This window comes from Amblyomma mixtum, chromosome 5 (assembly GCF_055824585.1).
Source record: "Amblyomma mixtum isolate Tamu chromosome 5, ASM5582458v1, whole genome shotgun sequence".
NCBI classification, from domain to species: domain Eukaryota; kingdom Metazoa; phylum Arthropoda; class Arachnida; order Ixodida; family Ixodidae; genus Amblyomma; species Amblyomma mixtum.
The window spans coordinates 30,480,879-30,504,050 of NC_143016.1; the positions used below are offsets into that span (position 1 = coordinate 30,480,879).

General features: G+C 49.8%; 1 protein-coding gene across 8 annotated transcripts in view; it reads right to left on the minus strand.

Moving 5' to 3' along the window:
- The window catches only part of Ndae1 (Na[+]-driven anion exchanger 1), a 207,260-nt gene that overhangs the window by 102,349 nt on the left and 81,739 nt on the right, over window positions 1-23,172 (minus strand). For 2 of the 8 annotated variants that reach the window (XM_089543782.1, XM_089543774.1), the window contains exon 1: window positions 5,506-7,524. The exons of 4 other annotated variants lie outside the window; for them this stretch is intronic. In XM_089543782.1, coding sequence (XP_089399908.1) covers window positions 5,506-5,609 — 104 coding nt within the window. In that variant the 5' untranslated portion in view covers window positions 5,610-7,524. Of the gene's footprint in view, window positions 1-5,505; window positions 7,531-23,172 lie in introns of those variants that run through there. 2 more of the 8 variants (XM_089543773.1, XM_089543778.1) reach the window with 2 other exon arrangements.

The window sequence follows — 23,172 nt, forward strand, 5'->3', positions numbered from 1 at the left end:
ATCTATGGATAAGCTTTCCATTACAGCAAAATTTGACTTACTTTCGGGTTTGTGGATTAGGCTCATTTCGATAAAGACAGCTCACTTTATCTACATCTCCTGCGTCCCAGATCACCTCGGTCATAAGGCGGTGCCCTGAAACGAAACTTGAAATAAAATGGATAAACTGCAGCGGCACTATTTTGCTGTCTTTGCACCGCTGTATACGGTCGGCTGGGTTCCTTATATCTGACGGACGTCCCCATGCCGCCGCTGCTGCTGCTCTGTGCTCTTGAACGTCCGCCAAGATCTCAGTAGACGCGCGCGCATGTTTGCATTTCCCTCGCGCCTCTGGTACGCGACTTTCAGGATTCCAAACCGCGACCTTCTGAAGTCAGCGGCACCCTCGCCCCGCCGCTTCTCCGCCGAGCAAGGACACGGGGTGGAGGGAAAGAACAGCGAAAACCGAAAGCGATAAAGAAACCCACTGTTTGTTTTAAAGAAGCCCAAGGCGGAAGTGCATTTTAAACAAGACCAACGCGAAACTAAAACAAAAAAAAAAAAACGGAGCCGGAGAGAGGCCGGCCTCAGATAACCGCGAAGGTTAGTTCGCCTGTGGAGACTCGTAACGCGAAGCCTTGTGCTGTCTTCTGTGTGTATACAACGGACTCCCGCTGCAACGAAGTCAGCGGTAAGAGAAAAAAAGTTACAGACGATCAATGCAAGTCATGCGCTGGCGTATCCAACAATTCTGGACAAAGGCATTTTTGAAAGTGAAAGAGTTTCTGGTTTGTTTTAGGGGGTTTAACCGTAAAGGAAAGAGTTTCTGGTTTGGTTTATGGGGGTTTAACCGTAAAGGAAAGAGTTTCTGGTTTGGTTTATGGGAGTTTAACCGTAAGGTAAAGAGTTCCTGGTTTGGTTTATGGGGGTTTAACCGTAAAGGAAAGAGTTTCTGGTTTGGTTTATGGGAGTTTAACCGTAAGGTAAAGAGTTCCTGGTTTGGTTTATGGGGGTTTAACCGTAAAGGAAAGAGTTTCTGGTTTGGTTTATGGGAGTTTAACCGTAAGGTAAAGAGTTCCTGGTTTGGTTTACGGGGGTTTAACCGTAAGGTAAAGAGTTCCTGGTTTGGTTTATGGGAGTTTAACCGTAAGGTAAAGAGTTCCTGGTTTGGTTTATGGGGGTTTAACCGTAAAGGAAAGAGTTTCTGGTTTGGTTTATGGGAGTTTAACCGTAAGGTAAAGAGTTCCTGGTTTGGTTTATGGGGGTTTAACCGTAAAGGAAAGAGTTTCTGGTTTGGTTTATGGGAGTTTAACCGTAAGGTAAAGAGTTCCTGGTTTGGTTTATGGGGGTTTAACCGTAAAGGAAAGAGTTTCTGGTTTGGTTTATGGGAGTTTAACCGTAAGGTAAAGAGTTCCTGGTTTGGTTTATGGGGGTTTAACCGTCCCAAAGCGACTCAGGCTAAACTAAATAGCCCATACGTGCATGCGGGAGGTGCGGGGTTCGATCCCCAGTGCTGCCGGGTACCCACCAGCGAAACATTGGGTACAAGCTTACCCCATAGGACTGGTGCCTGGCTTCTTTAGGGTGAAATGCTTGGGAAACGGGTATTTGACCCCACCTCGAGTAGATGCCAACACCTTGCGCCATGAGGCTCTTTGGCCACAGATGCCCTTGCGCCATAAAAATTCATCACCACCATACGTGCACATTCTCCCTGCTCCCCCTTCCCCTCTCCCAAAAATAGGCCGTCGTGTCAACCCCATTTCCATAAAGAATTACTCGCATGCACATACCAGGGTATTGAGGTCCTGTTCCATAAGTAATTAACACTGAAGTGTCCTCACGTGACACTTAACGAGTTCAGCTCGCCCCTAGTTAAAGGATTCAAGATTTGTGGTCAAAACTGCCCATGTCCGCAGCTTCACAGGCCTTGGCTTACCTTTCACACAGGTAAGCGTTTTCGTATTCCTTCAAATCGATCCGCAAGCTAAGCTGAGCACTCAGATAAAGGCTCCCTCTCGTTTGCAGACTGACACGATTCTATACTTTCTTTTTCGTCTATGTGCGGGGCACAGTCTACGTTAATGGCTGACGATGGAGAATGAGGTCTACAAACGGGAGTCGAGCTTATTCCCGTGTTTAGGAACACTGCTTCGCCCCCAGAGTCGAAAATATTAATGAAAACTAGCCCAGTGAAAAACGCATTTGGCGGAGCGCTCCTCGCTAAAGCGTATACGCTTGCGTGTAGCAGCGCCATTGAAGAAACCGCCATTGAGCCAGAGCACGATTCATGTCGTGACTCAAGGCAGCTATAGGAGAGCTCGTTGTGCTTTTGTAAACGTCTTGTTCTCCAAACGATCGAAGACAGACATAGAGCGGTGGTCATCTGACGCAAGGAGGTTATAATAAAACTAATAAAACTAATATAATAATTTAATATAACCTCCTTGATCTGACGGACCATCGACCATTCGAAAAAAATAGCGGACGATGCCGTAACGTCGAGACACAATACGAATACCCGCAATGCGCGCCAGCCAGTATTGGAAAAGTAGTTGCGAGACGAGAAAAACGCGACGAGAGGCGCGTGGGCCACATGAAAAACAAGACACGGCAAAAAAAAGAGACAAGCGCGAATCAAAAGGCAAAACGTAGCGAGAGAACAAGTAGTTCGAGCTTCCGGTTTATACGAACTGACGCATTTATGCCGTCAAAATCGCGTGTATTGAGGGGAGCGCGATCGGGCTGACCGTAACACGAGCTCTGCACGACTGTAGTAGGATGGAAACTTGGCCGAGTTGCGCAAAGTTGCATAACTGGGTGGAACAGCGCAACCGGACTGAAGACAGAAAGGACGAGTCAGCGCTCGACTTTGTTGTTTCCTCGTATTTTTTTTTTCTCTTTCGTCCTGTTGCGCAGTCCCACCCAGTTATGCACCTGCGCACAACTCGAATAAAATTTTCGACCGACTTTAGGTGTGAATAATGGCAATTCGATTGAGCCATTTTACCTTCAGATCCCTTTGAGGTGTCTTAAAACAGATATATCGCCAGGGGCGGATCTACAGAGCGAGGGGGGGGGGGGGGGGGGGGGGCGACGACCACTCCCTCCGTCTCCCCGCGCGAGTAATTCTACGTAGGAAAAGCATGCTGACCCCATTTTTAAGACGAAAAGAGTTCCAAGAAATGCATGGCGCAAATGGAACCGGCCCCTTCAAGAGTTACCCATAAATGCACCCCTGCATATCACTTGCATCAAAGTCGCAGGAATATGAGATTCTTCAGTGTGTGCACCGCTGTGTGCCAAGAAACATCTGCTGCTTCAGATTTACTCGTTTGAGAAATGGACGTGTTACGAAAGCGCGGACAAGGAATTAACTTGACCCAGCCAATCCTACTGGAAGATGTGATACGGGGGGGTAAAAGTATGGTACCTTTATTTTTCCTTGCAATGAATACTGCTCCTTTTCTGACGCTCCGCGCATCAAACCGAAACACAGCCTGGCTGGTTCTTACGGTCGATAAGCACTCCGACTTGCCAACTTCGCTTTCACTTGATTCCTAATACTATTATAGGGGAATCACCTCGACACACAGCTCGCATTTCATTTCCTGCAGAAAAAGTGTTGTCGTTTCACAGCAATTTCGCATCTGTAATCAACTTATCTCTACCCGGGTTTTTTTTTTTTTCTTTTCCCCTCCCTCCTGCCGCTCGGTAAGCCCTGGCCGAGAAACGGAGAAACATATTTCATTGTTAGGAGGCAACAGTAGGCTCCTTTCTGACTAACACTCCTGCCGTTCAGCGCCGCCTCGCTCCGTTGGGATAGTAATAACGGACGGTAAGTTCCGCGAATACGTCGCGTACCAAGTACCATGCAAGATGGTCGACGTTTTCCTTCACACATCATTAGGCACGAACGAAGGCCACAAGATGGCTCCTTGAATGACCCAGGCCAGAAATAGAAAGCTTTCGCACCATGGTACGGTAAATATGTTAACTGCGGTAACTACTACCGTACGGCAAATGCGGCTAGACAAGCGTGGCAACACTTCACCGGATTGGCCGTACGGCTGTGCTGAAACAGTCCGCTAAACGACTGACAGCCTCGGCGCGCCAAACATGGAGCATTAAACGTTCAGCGCCAAGAATTACCATATCCGGGCATGTGCTTTTCACACCTTAAGTTTAGGAACAGACAACTATAATCCACGGAAGAGCGATATGACACCGTATTAATTCGCGCTTCCCGGTAGATAAAGAAAGGGAGAATATCGTTACATTATAACGAAACTTTCGTTGCGCACTGACAAAGCCTTTATCGGATAAGCCGGACAAACATTACCGAGGTCAGAACCAACGTCAATAAGGCGTATCTCGCGTTCGCCCTACAGCGTCAAGCGCCAACAATTCAGGCTGAACGAAGTAAGACCTTCGCTCTTACGCCTAATGAATGTGCCTTCAGCGAAACGCGGTCGGTAATTCTGCAAGAATGGAGCTAAAACAAACATCACCCAAGCCCGTCCACACCTTCTGACGGGGACGTACGGGTCGCCTCGCGAAGCTTTCGTGCTCTAAGTGGGCAAGTGCGGAGCGACGTACACCCGTAGTCAAAACTTTATGGAACGCGTTCCATAAACTTTTAACGGGAACTGTACGTGAAGCATAGTCTCAACCGCTATCACGACAGCTTGGCACAAAAAGTTTGGCACTGCGTCTGATCTCGGCACTTCAGTGTATCAAAACGAAAACAGTTTTCACAAAACTGCGCACCGCCTTTCCAAAGAAGCCTCAGAAATGAGAGTGCGCTGGGTTCAACAAAAACAGCAGCGGCAGCAACAGCAGCTTCATTAGGGCCGTCATTCGAATGCCGGCTGCTGGAAAGTGGGTCGGCCGCCAGGCTACCCGCACTCGGAGCGAGCAGCGAGAAACCAAGCTCCACGCTCAGTGAGCCTACTATACGGGCAGCTATTCGGTGACGAAGCTCGTACGTGACGAAGAGAATCGTCAACAGCGACAGCTCACCATGCGTCGCTGCGAGCGAGTACAGTCGGCGACTCAGAGTTAGTGCGAAACGGCTAATGAGTGGGTGACACTTGTCACGAGTATGACCTGCACGCGGAAGGCGAATCATCGAGTGCCACCCGCTGGGGAGCTCATGCATGCATTTATATCCTCTCGATCTTGCTTCTGGTCACAGCTGCCAACGCGGTGCGAACAGGTCGGGCCGAAATATTAGATGGTCCCTAAAAGAAGGGAGGAGCAGAAACCTTAACTAAACGAAGCTGGTTGGCATATAATGTGATTCTGCGCGGCTGTGCAGCATGGGCGCTCCCGTCTTTTATCTTCAGCCCATCTTGAAGCGCTGCGCCTAGACTCAACCGATGGTTACTCGACAACAGAACCCACTAACCACCGCTTGCATTCGCCCGCAACACGTGCCCCACTATGTGCGTTCAGAAAACAAAAAAAAGAAAGAGAAAGGATCAGCGAGAGAGAATGTAACAGAGTGTTGCAGGGAAATCATACCTCGTGGTCGGACGTGTGATCACCACAGTGGGTCTGGAGGATGAGGAGCCCGGGAGCAGGGGCTCCCCGCTGCCGGGGTCTTCCCTCATGACGAAATAATCCATAGCTGATGAGGCAAGCACTCCCAACGATGCGGCGGTCACGAGCCTCGCGCTAATTCCTTCTTCGGCAAAACGTCCGCGTACCTCACCGCCTCTACTGCCGCGTTCTCTGGGCTTATGGCAGGTCGGCGGGATTGGTACGGCAAGCTATCGCGACCAAAGGCAAGCTTCAAAGAACACAGCGAGGTACGGCCGATCCGGGTTTGTGTATCAACTTGGGAGGGCGTGGGCACTGCTGATTCAACGTGTGCGTGTGAGACGCTGGCGTTTTCACGGTGTGCGTGCCTTCTTCGGGTCTCGCCACCCCTGCAGAGGCGATAAACCACACGTGACCCGGCCGCGGTGGCGAAGGCTGCAGGTCGGCAGGACCGCGACTACGTGTCTCTGTGTGGGCTTCCCGCCGCCTCGACACAACGGCGTCAGCAATCAGACGCTGGCGCGCTCACGTTTCAACTGGGTCGGGGCACGGCGTCACACAGACGTGCCCTCCAGTAGTGCAGAGCACTGCGCCGTCAAGAGAGACCGGGCGGCCAGACAAGGAGGCCTCCTCGCTAACCCCCTCTCTTTCGAGGGGTGCGTTCAACTGGGCGCGCAGCGGGGTCCGGTCTTCGGAGACCCGACGTGTGGCCGGCGGTCTCGGTGGTGGGTCGGTCGTCGGCAGGACCACGAGTGCTCCCGAAGCCTCGCTGCTCCTCTTGTTCTCCGATAAGCGCCAGCAGACCGTGGTGCGGCAAGGTGGTGTCCCTCCGCTTCCAGGAGCAGCAATGCCAGAGAACGCGGTTGACGACGGCTCACGTGTGCTTCTAGCGGCAGCTTCCGAGCACGGCCAAGCCGGCGCATATCACTCCGGGCCCGTCGTGTTCACGCCCAAAGTGTGTGCGCGGAAGCGCAGCGAGCCGCCGATATGAATGATGGAAAAGTCGCCTGGCGCGCGCGCTGTTCGGGCGGACCTCGTCAGTATACGGTGTGCCGACACACTTTCACCACGCACTTGTCACGCACTATCGACAGGCGTTGGCGACGACAACAATCGCGCCAAAAATGTGCGCGCCAAATTCACACGCACGCGCTGTCGAACTAGGCACGAGGCTAGAACAGCAGCAGAGAGCAAAGCGCGGAGTTCGGTCACCGACACAGGAAGGGCTTCGTCAGTCGAGACGACGGTCGTTACTTCCAGTAGGCAACAGGCTTCGAGCTTCGCTCTTCCAACGACTACAGAACCGGACGGACCACGCGGGTGTACTGTCGTCGCACGAGCAATGTCTCACGACCGTTGCTGCCTGCCACCCGTTTCAGAGCGCACCGGTGCTGCACAGCTCGGGCCCGCGCGCTTCAACGCCACGCCAGCGGCGCGCGGAACAGCAGCTTGCCGCCTCCGCGACTCTAGCCGCGAAACCAGAGTTCAGATAGAGCGAGGCGAAACAACCACGCGCGCCTACGATGATGTGTTCACGACGCCGAACTGTGGCGGCCGTCGCCGGGGTCCTGACTTCTGGTTTCCCCGCAAGTCGTCGTCCTCCCTCGAAGAAGAAGAAGAGGGTTGCTGCTCCTGCTGGTCCTCCTTTCGGGTGCGTGCGCAAAATCGGCACGAAAGAGGGGAGCCCTCTTCTCCGCCGACAGAGCTGCCGCGCGCGCGTCTGGCGGCGCTAGACTTGGCCGTCGCTGGTGAAGGCTCTCGCCGCCGCGACCCGCTCCGCCGGCTGGGCGGCCGCCTCCCCTCCTCCTCCACCCCTCATCTCTCCTCCTTCCAGGCCGATGATGTTGCCGGGGCGCGTGCAGCCGCCGGCGCCGCCGCGGCAGCGCGATCGGATGACCTCCTCGCCACACAGCTCTGGCGGCAGCAGCAGGTCGCATCGAGCGGAATCCCACGGCCGTTTCGTATGAAAGCGGAGGCAAAGGAAGGAAAGAAGGAAAAAGCGCGAAAAACGAGACGTCGCGGAAGTTGGGCAGCGCTTTTATTTGCCCCCGCCTCCATCTTGCTCACTGCCCGAACTGCTGCATCTTTCTTTCTTTCTTTCTTTCTTTCTTTCTTTCTTTCTTTCTTTCTTTCTTTCTTTCTTTCTTTCTTTCTTTCTTTCTTTTCGCGTTATAGTGAGTGGCTTTTCGAACAAGTGGCGGCACTTTGCGCTGCGCCCCTCTTCCTTTCTCGAAGTCGTTCCCTCTTCTCCCGCCGCCATCGGACAACTATCGGGCCGCTGCAGCGCGGAGATGGAATTAAATCTCGTCAGACAGCATCGCAAAGCTGCGAAGTGGTGGCGCCGGAGGGGGGTGAGGACGTGGAGGGTAGCCCCGCTCGACGGTGCTCCGTAGATATATATGCGCACGACGTGACGCAACTGGCTCCGCAGGAGTGGAGAAGAAAGAAGGGAAGAGGTGAAATCGGAAACGGCAGACCTGTGCAAATGAGAAGACGCTGTCGCCGTGGGAAGAGAGAGAAGAGTGAAACACGGCCGGAGCGAGACGCGATCGTACAGGTTCGGGTTTCACGCGGAGGAAGAGCGGGCCGAGAGGGTCACTCTTTCGTTCCTCGGCGTAGCACCCCGGCAGACGGTGCACAGATAGCGGTCATACGCATGCTACCACGCTTCCCCCCCAGAACCCCTCATCCTCTCTTGTGGAGTTCCTTGGCTTCCGAGACACTTTTAGGGCTGTCTATCTCTCTGAATTTGCTTAGCATCTAGCCAGTCGGCGGTTGTAGTGCCCGGTCAACTACCGCAGCTCCTCATCGTATCGTGCAAGAGGGTATCTCTTTCGCAAGCCCAGCGTGTCGAGTGAAGCACAGCGTTAGCCGCCCATTCATACGCTCGGGCGTTCATTCACTCATTCCGTTTGTACACGCTTCCTTGCCTTCTCGCTTGCTCGCATCGTTCCGCTCAAACGTGGATGCGTCGTTAGCCTCCGCGTTTCCATGTCCCAATACCCTTCTTTCTTTAACTTAGGCCTGCGTACCAGCGCCATTTTAAGTCTACTCACTCCCTCTCTCTCTCTATCTCACTCACTCACTCATTCACCTCCGTACTCGTCGTCACGATGCAGTGACCGGCGACTAACGGAAACCTGCAGTTGCCAACGAGGTCTTAAAAGCACCTGCTATTTATGCTCCTGCTGCTGTTGATAAAGATGACGATGATAACACTTGCCTACTACAGCCATATAAGGCTATCCAAACTACACTAAACTTTCTGAATCAGGCAGCGCGGCAAACATAAGAACATAAAGTGAAGCGCATACAAATATTTGAGTGAGCGTCCCCTTCGGTATTTTGTGTTTGTCTCCGAATGGAATACCCGCTGGATTAAACCACAAACCAATACACGCTGCTAATTAAAACCACATACAATTTGCCAGAACCTACAGAAGTGAGATAGGGATCAATTACTCATTAGTGTTCACCTGGCACCCACACGGCTACAAAGGAAAGCTACAAACGCTTCGCAGTTGAAAAAAAAAATTGTGCTGGTCCGGGGATCGAACCCGAGACCACTACATAACCCCGGTGCAGTCGCTCTTGCCAGAAAAACTAGCTAAGCGGCTTATATATTAATGCGAAGGCATTAGACGGTTCGTCGACACGAAAACCCGGCGTCGAACAAAAAGTGGCGACGTTACAAAATTCGCGATTGGTCGAAATGGTGTGACGTCATAAAAAGCGGGAAAATACGAAATGTTAACCAGTATAGTAGTCAGTACTGGTACTTACAAAGACACCAACTAGAAAGGAATAGAAAAGAACTGGAATGTAATTGGAATAGAAATGGAGTGCTTTCACGTTACTCGCACGTAAGTCCCTTCAGTGCCTTCGATAATTTTTTTGTTCTTAAAAATGGCATCTATTACAGTGAAATATGTTCTACGTTCTAATTAAAAAATATTCAGAAAGCTAAATAGGCCGGCTAGGAGATGATAGAGCGGGGCCGAAAAGATGAACAATTGATTCCAACGTTGGATTAATACAAAAGTGAAGTAGTATACGGGTGATGTGCGGTGACAGCGGTATATGAGTCGCTGTTACGAGCGCCACCAGGCGGCCTTGCGCAGTGTGACACAGTCGCATAAACGTATAAACTCGTGTACATCTGCGCAGTGACCGGAAGCTCAGTGAATTAATGTAGGGCACTGCCGTAGAGCGGAAAGAACGTGAGTTATCGCATCTACCAAGGCATGCTGCCAGACGCACTCAGCGTGTGACTCATTCTGTGCATATGAGGCAGGTGGGTGGCAATCCACAGCAGATTCCTCGGTTTCGCGCAACGCTTGGTAGCATCCCAAGGATCCTACGCCCCTTAAACAGGAAGACCTGTTAGCTCGCTGGATGGAGCAGAGGCTACAGCGTTCCCCTTGCAAAAATTCAAAAAGCAATCTATGACTGTCTATAGCGTGTGTATTGAAAATTTTGTATGGGTCTGTTGCTGATAGAGCACAAAAAGTGCCAGGCCCTACTGCAGTGGCGACAAAATAAAAAAGAAGAAAGAGTCAGCATATTGAGGTTCCGGCCCACTCAGTGACCGAAATTATAATCCAGAGCCTTGCACTGCGCCGTCTCAAAGACCACCCTTTAAGTTTGACGTCGCCACACCAAAAACCCGATGATGTACGAGATGATCCGCTGATTGGTCGAGAGAGGTCACGTGACCCTGTGATGTCATTACAACATGCCCATCGTGGTAGGAGCAAGAACAGTATCGTGGAAATGAAGTATGCCGCCTGCCACTTCACAAAGCCATTCTAGTGGCGTAGCTAAAAAAGACACCGTAGCACACACCATCGTGGATGGAGTATGATCGTCCAACATGCATGAAGCCGTCAAGGAAAACTACACTGAAGAATTTGATGCAGATGAATTAAGCGCATAATGTGAATAAAGAATGTCGAACTAATGCAAAAAATAAAAACCGGCGCAGAAACACCAAACGCAGACAATAATTTAATCACAGGGCGATAACTCTAACGCTATCGAATTACCTCATAAGACTGCTTATGAGACCCAAAAAAACTTTTGATCGCTTTCACAAGGAGCCTGTTTCGCGTGTCGCCAGCCTCATATGCTGTCGATTGTTTCAAGCAAAAGGAGGAAACGGGGACAAGTGACGGAAACAAGCAAGACAGACGACCAGCAACCAACACCCAACACAGACGGGAGCCCAACTGTCTCAAGTGTTCGCTTGCCCTTGTTTTTTCTGCGCCATTTTATTGTATTGACCATAACAGACCGGCTAGCCCAAACCAATTTTTCGATCAGAACAGTTTCGTTCTTTGTTGACGGCAGCGCAAGGGATCGATTGACCAAATGCACCGACCTCTCTTGAAGACGGAAATAGCACCCTTTAGTACTGCTTCTTGTCACCCCGACAGAGTGCCGCACCGCTGCATGCAAGAATCCCCCATCCAGCGCATACAAGACATTCGAATCCGTTGGTTCTGAGCCTCAACGTGGTGTGGCGCCAAGCGCTGGCGCCATGCTGTAGCGGTACAGGATGGTGCTCAACGCTAAAACTTTCTAAAATTGTTGCGTGCAGCGGGAAACTAGCTATGTGTGCTGTTGCTACGGGCTCGGTGCGTCGTCACGAGCAAGTATACAGTGATGTCCTCTTTCGAAACGGCGTTGGCAAACACTCGAGCGAAATTCGCCGCATTTCACAGGCTCACACGTAACACCAGCGCCGTCAGATCCCTTCAAACAGTCTGTACACATTTTCCACGAAACTGCTTCTTTCGGGACGTGTAAGCCTGTCCGGCCTATTTCGACGAGAAAAAAAAAAAAGCGTTATATCGCCCAGGAATTGAATCTCTTAAGCTGCGCTGAAACGCGCGCCTGTTGCTAAAACAGGTGGCTCTTTATGCAAAAAAACGTATACGCAAGAAGCGGGTTCGTCTAGAAAAACACGTGGAAACCATATACGCTCTCCTGCTTTCGTCACCCCGACTACACCCGGCTTCCGGGACCAGAATTTATTGGCCTTACTTATATCCATCTTTTCTCTATTTTTTCGCAGTCTTCCCTCCTCCCGCCTGTCTTTCCCTACTCCCGTCCTACGGTGACTAAACCACAGCTTTTTCAATAAAGAGCTCTCCTTCTCTCTGTGGTGCACAACGAAGGCTCGAAAAAAAGGGAAAGGGGGAGGTGGTTGTGAAGCGTCCACTTCTGCGTGGACGCCGAGCTAAGACACAGGACTCTATCAATGCATTCATCTCCCTGTACGTTGAGAGCGCCGACTGTTACGCGAAAGGGTGGAATCCCTTAGGTAATCGTCGCCCTCGGCCAGAATACACTGTGCCGTCGATGCTATAGAAGTTTGCCAGTACCAATACAGAGTATACACGCGCTTTTATAAATCCACTCAGCAGCTGGAAACAAAAAAAAAGCAAACAAATCAAGAGGGTTTCGCCCGCGCAGTTATCCGAATTTCGTTGTTGGATATATCCACGAACACAGTCCACAGGCAGACTGAATCTCTTAGATCGAAGCGGCGCCCATTAAATGAGGGCGAGGTGAGACGATTCTTGCGCTAAGGGAAACGCGACGAGCTGGCAACTGCACGGAGATAATCGACGGGCTGTGTCCATGAGTGAGGAGTGGCGAAATCTTACTTTAGTGCGGTTATAAAGGTAGAAGACTTCAGCTCGCAGGGCGAGGCCTGTGGCGAAGGGGCGAGGCAGCAGACGGAAAATGGCCGCGCATAACAATCGCATACGAGTCATATAAATTCAGGGCAGGTTAGCAACAAGTGGGGCAGCCGCATCCACCGATCAGGGAATCCAGTCTGACTAGTCGGCGGAGGCACGCGGCGACTTGCAGAAGAGAGGCGCCCACAAAGCCACGACACGTGCCAAGAAAGGCGCAGTGCACTTCTCTATCCTTCTTGCTCTTACACTGTGGGCACCGCGTCGATGCTTTTACGACAAGTACATCGTTTAACTGTCAGACGCTTAACCAGAACAGGGGCCTCGGTGCTAGAGCTTTTACCTGCGCGTCTATCGGAAAACCTCTGCGGAAAAGAGAAGCCAGGCATATGCCATCCCGGCAGTAAATAAAAACGCACAAAACCTCGTCACAGATACTTTATATACAGCGTCTAATATAGGAGTAGTTACTCTAGGTCATGAGCAAATAAGTACCTTGCATCTGAAGCGCTGATACCCACATACCAGGTGTTTCAGGGAAGCTAGCCGCTAATTTTGAAAAATAGGTTCTTTCAGGTAAAGAGGTGCTTTTTGAAGCTGTTTATTGCCGGTGTGGGCGGATGCCAGAAAAAAGTGAGTCATGTTGACTATAGAGGCGGGCTTCCCCGAAACAACTAGTACTCTGTATGTAGCTGATTCAGGCACTGCACAGACACACGATATGTAACTTTCTGTCGACCAAATGGAAAATATCTCTCTATATATGAGGTCCAGGCCTAGAAAAGGAATGTATAAAAAGAAAGTTTATGGGCTGCGTTTATCTGTCTACTTCTGCCACAAAAAAAAAAAATGAAATTAAAACCGAACACAAAGGCTAAGCTAGTAAAAAGACCAGTGAGTTGACACACTTCAGTCAGTGTCACATCCGTAAAGGCGTTCCTCTCCAGGCGCTTTCTTTTCTTGCTGTTCATAAGAAATTATTCAGAGCAGAGACGACGGTTTTGCAACAGGGCAAGCTAAATAAGGGAGCATTATAGCAGATAAAGATAGAGAGACAGTTAGAGAGAGAGAGGGGAAGAAAAAAATGGCAGGAAGGTTCGGACCTAAACAGAGAGGAGAGAGAAGGATGAAGTATAGGTTTCCCTATGCCCGAAAATGGTTTCCCGCGATGCCCCGGTGTGCCCCCCCCCCCCCCCCCCCCTCTAGCTAGAGCTCTTTGATATTATGATCTAAGTGCTGATCAGAGCTTTTTGAGGTTTGCAGTTGCGAAACTTCCCAGTGGGTCCACGTATCAAAAACGGCGCTGTGACGTGGCCGAAATTCGGGTGTTCACAGATTGCCGCGCCGCTCACGGTGAATAATTTAAACTGCGTCCAGTTACAAACTTCGAGATCATTGATAAACGCACAAGCGCCTGCCAACAAAATCAATGAAAAAGGCCCATTAATAAAAATCCATAGATATAACAGTTCGACAGATAAATTAGGCGATAAAAGAAGCAAAAAAAGAAAAAGCTTTTCAGATGACAATGACGACGTACGGCAATAGCTTTTATTTACCACTTGCAGATGGCGCCACCATCCGTGAGAAGCCGGAAAGTGGCTACGGAAACTAGCCAATATTTGAAGCGGAGATTTGCAACAGGGAGAGCCATATTAGTAGACTATTTATGGTTTGTGGGGGTTTTAAGGTCGGAAAGCGGCTCAAAGGAATACAAGAACGCATCAAAGCCCGGTGTGCCGCGCAGTGTACACGTTAAGGAACCTCAGGTGACGATATTACTCCGCAGCCGTCCACTATACGGTGTCGCTTATGGCTCAACATCCAATAATTCACTTACGCTGCTCGCTTCAAACGGCGCAACTAGTGAACGCCAGCAGTAAGTCGTGGAAGGGTGACCGGACCCATCGAGAGAGAGAGATATGAGGATGACGTTTCTCGGCTGCCGAGGAGATGGATTTGATTGAAGGAGAGAACTCGGTTTACAAAAACAGCTGCATTTCAGACGGGAAGGAGGCAGCGTCAGCGAAGCCAGCCACAACCCGGATGCGCCACTGAATTCGATCGACTATGCCCGGATTTCGAACAGACAGTTAGCGGTGTCGAGTGCATTAACTTTGAACAGACATGAACGAAGGATGTTGCTTCGAATAAAGATGTGAAGAAGCACTTGAAGAAAGGTTCGCACAGAGGAGCATTAAATGGTTGGACATCAGCGTGCACGTGCATGCGATGGGCTGAACGAACGATTATAAAGCACACAAGATGAAAACAACGCGCGGAAAAAAAAAACAAGAAAAGAACAAGTAGAAGGTGATAAAAAGTGCAATGGCAAAAAGCCGCGAAAGGCGAACAGGATTCCAGATCAAGTGCAGTGCAATCCTGTGTAACAAAGAAATGCTCGCTGAGAAAACACTGCACTTGAAGCCTGCTTCTGCGGTTGCTTTGCGAATGCACTATGCCTAGTAGCTATTTCATCCCGCTTTTGACCAACAGCAGAGACCTCGGAGCCTAACAAGAGAAAAGGTAAGGAACTCTAATGCAAGACAAAACCATCTAAAGAAAAAAAAAAAGCAACTGGTGCCGCATTGCTGTGGTGGAGCCCACGGTTTTGAATAGACGAGAACACGCAACGAACGGGAACGAGAGCGCTTTCCTACTGAGAAAGCGAATACACTGCGCAAGCAACCTGCACAGCTCCCTGTTTCTGGATCTTTGAAGAAACAACGAGAACTGCGCGGGCAGCAAAAGCGGGGTCACTAGGCGCGGCCGCCCGCGCCGTCGAGACCTTCACCTCTCGGACGGCGGCCGTTTCGTGGTGCACTGCCCTTTCGCACCGCGCCAGATGGCGCAAACGCACCAGAGGCCGGCGACCACCGTCACCAACACCACAAGCAACACAACAGGCTGTGATCGCCCGCCAGAGCAGTGTCACAATCGCCGGACCGATTCCTTCTTGGGTTTTGCCCAAGCAGCGAAGGAGTCGGGAGACAGGGGAGAGGAGGAGAGAAGAAAGGGGAGAAAAGGCACTGCAGCAGCGTCCACGCGAACAAACGACCCCCCGGTCCGTCGGTGATGCTTTGCTCTTGCGGCACCCGCCGCCTCAGACCGAGACGGCACGAAATCACAAAGACGAGCCCCGGGGTGAACGCTCGGAGTACGGGGCGCCAAGCGGCCAATATACCATACCAAGCGGCGAAACGCGCGTGCGCGCAGCCTTAACTTACATCTGCTCCGTTTAACCGCGGGGGAACCCGCACCACGGCGGGCCTCGGGAGGGCGATCGATCGTCGAAAACGGAGCCGCGCGCCTTTCCCTCTCTTCGCCGTCTCAACGCGGCTTTAACGAGGACGTGCGCAGCGCTGACGCGACAAAATAACAATATCGGGGCAGGCAGCGAGCGGGGAAAAAAAAAAAAACAAAACAAAGATACGCCGCCGCCCCAGTAAGGTCAAAGCATACTTGCTGACGCAAAGCTGCGCGGCTGCGTAAGCTCCAGAGGTATCAAATAAAAAAAAAGGGGAACGCCGAGGAAACAGGGACAAGGTCACTCTGACCCTTAACCAAGGCCGCGGGGATTGCCTGTCTCCGCGGGCGCCGGACTGATTCTTTTCGGGCGCCTGTAGCGACCTCCGGCTTCCTTGCATTGTTTGTTTCTTCACGGCTAATTAAAAAAAAAAAGTGCAAATAAAGATACTGAACTCATTACAAGACTCAGTCGTAGTTTTTTTTTTTTTTTTGCGCTTGTCTATCGAACTATATTTAAGCGCGTAGATGACCTCAATGAACCGTCAGTGGAGCGCACTTCTCTGACGCGTCTTCGCAACACGGCAACCGAACCGACAGATGCATGGCTAGTTTAGTTGGTGCATTTTTTTCTTTTTTGAACGCCATACATTCCTTATGAGTCTTGGCAATGAAAAACATGCTTAGTCTTTTCCTTGCACTCACTGATAGCACTTGTCATCTTTCCAAATACAGCGCTTGTCCATATCTCCTTCTTGTGTTCACCTGTGTGGCACTTCTTGCCGTAACAAAAAAAAAAAAAAGGATACATAATGTCGTCCGGTCAAGTTCCTTCCTCCAGGAAAGCAATATAACATACTTATTTCTCGGTCTCTTACACGTGTAGAAGAAGGCAGCGAAAACCGGAACTAAAGAAAGAAAAGAAACTAAAGCCAACGCGACGCAGTTTCGGAAACAACCGCTTTTAGTGGCAGAAGTGGTTTTACAATGGATCCAAACAGAAGCAACCTCTACTTGTCCGCGCATCATGTATGCGAAGAATTATACGTATGCAGACCTTTATGAAAGATACCTTTGATCAAGCTTGGCCGACAAGCCACTATGTGGACCACTGAACGACCACGCGGTCAGAAACATGCTTCTTTGAACCGACGACGGACAGCAGCGCGTCAGAAGGTCGCCATGTGGATTCTGGCGCCACTGACTCGGGGTAACTAATCGGAATTGGTTTGCCAGTTACCGGAAAATTGCAGAGTGCGAGTTGTTACTTATTCGAAATCAATCGCAGTTTCGACGTAAGCATCGTGCCTCGGAGAGCTCCGTGATTCCAGCCAGTGCTAAACGCCGACCGCCCGTGCCTGTGCTTGAGTTTCCGAGTCTTTATTTCACGACTGTCTTTACAAATGCGTACACCATTTGACAACACCCTCTAGAGGGAAGCCCGACATAAAACTGCTTGCGGCACTAAAAGCAGCGTTTCAATCCCTGGTACGATCGAAGTCAAATAATTGGGACGCCCGTAGTTGTTTCCATGTTCGTTCAGAACAGAAAGCTAGACTTTTTTCCGAGAAAGTCGCAACCGCAGAAAGTGTACCTACTTTGCACCAGGGCGGCCGAAGCCGTGACGAAAAGCGTGACGCCATGAAATCGCAAAGCCACGAACTGGGAAGATAGCATGAGAAGGCACCGATTGACAGTGGGCATTTTTTTTCCTCCGTTTTGATGTCTTTTAAAGGAACAGTGTTAGAGCGGACGTTCGGAGGAAAAGCCGCGCGCGTTGTAACACTAATTCAGGATTGGTCTATAGGGTTGTGAAGTCACACATTTAGCTGTGGGAGGAAAATGATTACAAAATGAGTTAAACTGCGACTATGAGGTCGTAGCATGACTAAAATGACTTTATGACATGGAAGAACGTAAATTAGTTATGATGAAAAGAAGATTCGAGAAATGTGTTACGAATCGAATCCATGACCCTTAGGTTGCGAATCAGAAACACTACCCTCTAGACCACTGAGGCACGTACTAGTACACTACGTTAGGGAGGCCTTGTTGTGTGTCACGTCCTCTAGCATGCCTACTGATGTATACTAATAGGTGTGGTGGTTTATGGGGGTTTAACGTACCAAAGCGACTAAGGCTATGAAGGACGCCGTGTGAAGAGTTCCGGAAATTCCGACCACCTGGGGTTCTTTACCGTGCAGTGACATCGTACAGTACACGAGCCTCTAGAATTTCGCCTTCATAGAATTCGACCGCCTAGGCCGGGATCGAACCCGCGTCTTTGGGGTCAGCGCCACAACCGCTGAGCCACCGCGGCGGCTGTGTAATTAGAAGGAGGTACCAATTAAGAAAGAAGGTAGCTAATAACCATTAACGCTGTTGTATCATACCCTTAAGGCGCTGCTTTTTTGGCGGAAAAGGATGTTCAGTTGCCACTCTACTGTAGTCGACATAAGTACTTGATGGCTAGGTATATATTTTCACTCTCTCTCTCTCTCTCTCTCTATATATATATATATATATATATATATATATATATATATAAACGGAAACACGCCTCCGTTAAAATGTAAATTGGCATTCTTGAAAGGAAAGCTATCAATCAATGCTTATTTCGTTCACAGTGGTGTTTGCGGTGCGTGTACCCTCAGAAAATCAGAATCAGCCACTCGTTCGCAGGAGCACGCAAAAAAAATAAAAAATGAAGAAAGCCTCTCCACAGGAAAGGGGAGCGAGAAACAAAAAAAAAGCACGTAAAGAACCCACACGTTCAGGTCAACGGAGGTCGTGTGCTCCACATACTAGTCACATGTCGGATCGGTTTCCCCACCGGAAGCAAAATATTGCGCCAGTCGGCCTGCAATGGTTGCAGCGGGAGCAGCGCGACCGGAGCGGGACCACGTGGGTACGTGAAATAGCGCTAACTCGGCGCTCAGACTACCACGTCAGGCACTCCCATTCCACATTTCCTCTGCGCTGTTACTCTCTCAACTATTGGAGCAACATAAGCAAAGCGAACGCTGGCGAAAAGGATGAATGATGCAGTTACGTACTTAACAACTAGTGTGACGAACGTAGTCACACACGCGCTACCCTTACTTGGGGAAAGGGTCTGCGAACCCACAAGCCACAACACAATGGGCTTCGGAAGTCCATGTTCGGAACACAGGAAATATGCCGTCGCCGGCAATCCAGGCATGAAAAGAAAAAAAAAGAACCATGGCAGAAGCGATAAAAGAAACCGCCGCAGTACCAGCGCTGCCAGCGCAGCGTGAGATGCGTAGTTTTCCAGGCGCCGACGTCACCACAACGACTTCGTGCCGTCACTCCGCCGCCTTTTCGTCATCGCAGAAAAAGACAAACGAGTTCCGTCTCCAACAACGAGAGAAAAAAAAAAAGAGAGAGAACTCGCGCGGCGGAGACCACGGTGGCGCCGCGTCGACCAGCTTTCAGTCAGCCGATCCGGCAGAGCTTCCCGCTCGACTCAACAGATGTCGTGCGTCGCGGATGCTCCGTGGAGAGGGCATTATAATGAGGTGGAGGAGGTTACCGACGGATAGGGTGTAAAAGGCAACCGGAGAGAAGGCTCGACTGGCTCGACCTTCGTCGCGTAGATTACAGATCGGATTAAACGAAGACCGACCCGAGCTCCTCGGATTGCGGCCAACGGATAGAGAGAAAAGAGAGAGGAGTTTTCAGTCAGGCGACACCACATCGGTGGTCAAGACTGGCCCGTGCCATGGCCTGTGCAATTACCGATTAGTGAAACGCACAGTCGCGATCAGAATGACCTGCAACGCTCTGGCGGACACCTTCTCCTGGTTTGCGTTTGAAGAAAATGAATACGCTGTGCTGCACAGTACCAGGTACGCCGGAACGCTGCTCGATATAACTTCGCAGCAGCGCCCGACTCGCACTGCTTCGTGACATCAGCTTGTACCACCTGATGCGCGTTGCAAGTCATACTGCGCGCGACAATACGTCCATTTCCCCGTACTGCCACCTGTCGTGAGGTGCTACAACTAATTGGCAGCTTTCTTTCAAATGCGTAATTCGACCTTTTAACTGTACTTTTAACTACGAGCGGGCAGCTAGTGAACACCACATAATTTGTACACGAAATTCAAAACTCCCAGAGGCCGGAGATCCCCACGACTGCGTTGGGCATCCATGCTTGAGATTAAAAATAGCCGCTTCTTTGGATTGTAAAAATATGAGCACGTACGCTGCTGGGTTGCAGGATAATTTCTGGACATGTCAATTGCTCTGTCTCCTAGAGTTTCCTGTACTTCTGTCCTATTCGGAGGCAAATACACAGCTGATAAAGTGGCAACTACAAACCGATATCGTCACAGTAAAGGTACCTGAATCGTTTGCAAACTCGAAGGTCCGCAGGAATTTTTTTCCACAAAGGCCCATCCTTTTCGCAAGAAACAGTGTTGTGACCTTGCTCTGTTTTACACAATTACTTTTTACATGTCTCTCTTCTTCCCGCAGACCTTCCCTTTTTTAGCAGCCTCCCCTACGCAGTAGACGCCGCATGCTGACGGCAGGAATCTGGATGTTCGGCTTGCTCCTCGCCATGCAGTGCGCGTGGGCACGCTCTTGGCGTTTAATATCCAAGAGTAATTTTCAAATTGAGCGGAGAAATAACCAGAACATTTGCATTTCTGAGGGAAAAGGTTGTTCCCTCTCATACTGCTCACGACTGCGCATATATGCAGCAGTCGCTCTCGCGCAGCACCAACTCGAATCGTGCCTGACACTCGCGCGAGAGCGGCTAAGCTTCTGTAATTTTAGTGTGGGAGCACTAGGTTTCCAATCATGAAATACACCGTCTGAGTGTCTGAAGCCCGCTAGACCTGCAGAAATAAAATAAACTTGGCCGCAACTGCGCCGCGTGTGGATTTAGAACCCGCAGTGGCACGAACAGACCACCTTCGCTGCCTGCCCACTGCACGAGAGCACTACGCTACCGCGCCGCAGTCGATCAACCCTCCTGTTTAACTGCCACTCTCTCGCGCTGTTCACTGCATGTCGTCGTCTTCATTAACTTCCATCCGTGCGCTATGGGTCCAGAACACACCGGTATCACAGTGCCCTCATAACGTGCGTTAACCGGTTCCAAAATTTTGTAATGCTTGGCCACTAAGGTCTCAATTAACCGATTTCGCCTATCTTTGCCAGAAGCCTGATTTTCGAACCCTAGCCTCGAATCGAAAGCGAAATAAAACGCGACGTGCACATACTTCGCATTTGGTCATGTATCGGCTGTAACTTTTTTTGGATACTTCTAAATGGTGTACATCGCTCTTTCTTGTTCTTTCTCACTATCGCTGCCCTCCATCCTCTCCCTTTTATATCAGCTGGCCGCAGCTTGGGTGCTTGAGATACTATATAGACAGCAAATTCCGCGGCCGACAGCACCTTTTCGTTCCGTTTTATTTTGTTCTTGTTATTATACCACTAGCACCACCAAATCTGTGCTCATGATTACAAATAGATTTCTCTCTGATTCTCTTCACATAAACAACATCTTTACAAAGCTAGCAGAGCGAGCCGAGAGATTTTCACAATTACTTTTTTCAGTTGTGCGTCGAATTCAGCACCCCATAGCGTTAGATCGCGCTAAAATTATAAGCAACGAAATTACGTCCCCGAAAGGTACTGTCTGCTCGTCCCAGGGCCAGTACAGATTTGTTCCCTTGTAACCCCGTCTCTCTCCCTCTCCCTCCGACCACAAACGCATGCTCCTAAAAGGGCTTAGCATTTCAAACTCTTCCGCACGAGACCGATTAACCCGTCAACTTCCCAACGAAGGGTGTCGGAGAATAACCCATCAACAATTTCTAATGATGGCCCAGACCTATTAGGAACCTGCCTTAATGAAAACCCCCTCATCGCGTCGAGGATTAACGAAACGGGGTAATTAAACGCACACGCCTGGCTACATTAAGCCCAAACTAGGAAGCTCTCGAAGAACGCGCGCGGTCGATCACAGCAACGCGTTTGTGAGAGCGACTTTCAACCGCCTGCCGGAAAATTAGTCGTCGCCATTGAGAATATGTATGCCGCGTGGAGAGTTATATATAGTCTGCGTCCATCACATTGATATACGCCATTAAGAAACGGCGTTGGGTAATTTGTGGCCATAAACGGAAACCTAATCATCCTTCGGAAGAGTTAAGCGGCCGGATTTGCTCAATACTTTCCTGTCAACAATTGCAATGTGGAAACAATAGCTTTGTAAACAACCTAGAGTGGCCATTCTCAAGAAATTAAAGTGTCAAGAATGATCTGCAATAGGAAAATAGCTCTAATTTATATATCAACCAATGGATGGGCTACGGATTAATTTTGACCACTTGGGATTCTTTAGCGAGTGGCGACAACGCACGGCATACGGGCATGTTTAAATTTCGTCTTATCTGATGCCAACACGGCCGTGAATATATTCTCTCTCTCTCTCTCTCTCTCACACACACACACACACACACACACACACACACACACACACACACACACACACACACACACACACACACACACACACACACACACACACACACACACACACACACACACACACACACACACAACGCACGCACACAAAAAAAGGAATACTATTGAGTTTCCTCGCAAATCTGATGTCACGTAAGACCGAGACGTTTCTGTAGCACGCAATCACACCCCTTGCCAACAATATACTACACTTCTTTCCTTTGGCACAAAGCCCGCTCCTAAGGAAACTTGGCGCTACTCGGTCTATATTTCCTTTATCTTTTTCTCTCTGGATGCATTTGGCATTTGGCGCAAGTTTCACAAGAACGGATCCCTTTTCGCTTTATATTAAAGTTCCAAAGCGGGGTTTTCAACGGATTAAAGAATACAAAACGAATAACACAATTTCTGCAAATTTCACAAAGTAAATGCGCTGAAATTCATCCCCCCTCCCCTGAGCTACACAGTTTGCTCCTCCTATCTGAGGTGCCGAAGGAAGAAGCGTACGTTTCATATATATCTAAGATTTTTTAAAAACAAATGTTGCTCCCGTAACTGCCGTTTCTCCGCGCTCTCGCAAACATTTTTAGAGTTCAGGATGATGCTAATTTGTTCGTTTGCGTGTAGCAGAAAACACTGCGGAAAGCGGAGAATATAAAAGAAAGCAGCAACCTCAGTCAATTATTATCAGTTCTTTTCACCACGTACAATTATGTGAATCGCATTGCATTTGATTATCAATCCTAAATACTACAAAAGCGGTCCGCGATAACCATTTACTTTTTTACAGCTCTTGAGCACTTCCACCTACATTATCACTATCACCAGTGGAACCTATTTACGCCCATGAATGCTCAGCCACTTCTGAACTACCAATTTTGTGCAGGGTTGTGCGCCCAATGACAAAGACGATGATAACTCTCGATGAGTGGGTTTCGGTGACTGCCCGGCTGCTCCGCGCCCGACGAGTCGTTTTAGATCTCACGCTTGTTCATAATAAATTATATTTATTCAGAACCCTCTTACATTTTACTTTTGTCGTTAAAAAAAAGCAACGTATCAAATGACCACAAGTTAGGTTTCCGACCTTTAGCAGCCATCATCCATCCTTCGTTCACTGCAAAGGAGTTTGACACAAAGGGGACCGCGCTGCCGCACAATACCAGATGTCGCATTCCAACTGCGTACAGCACGC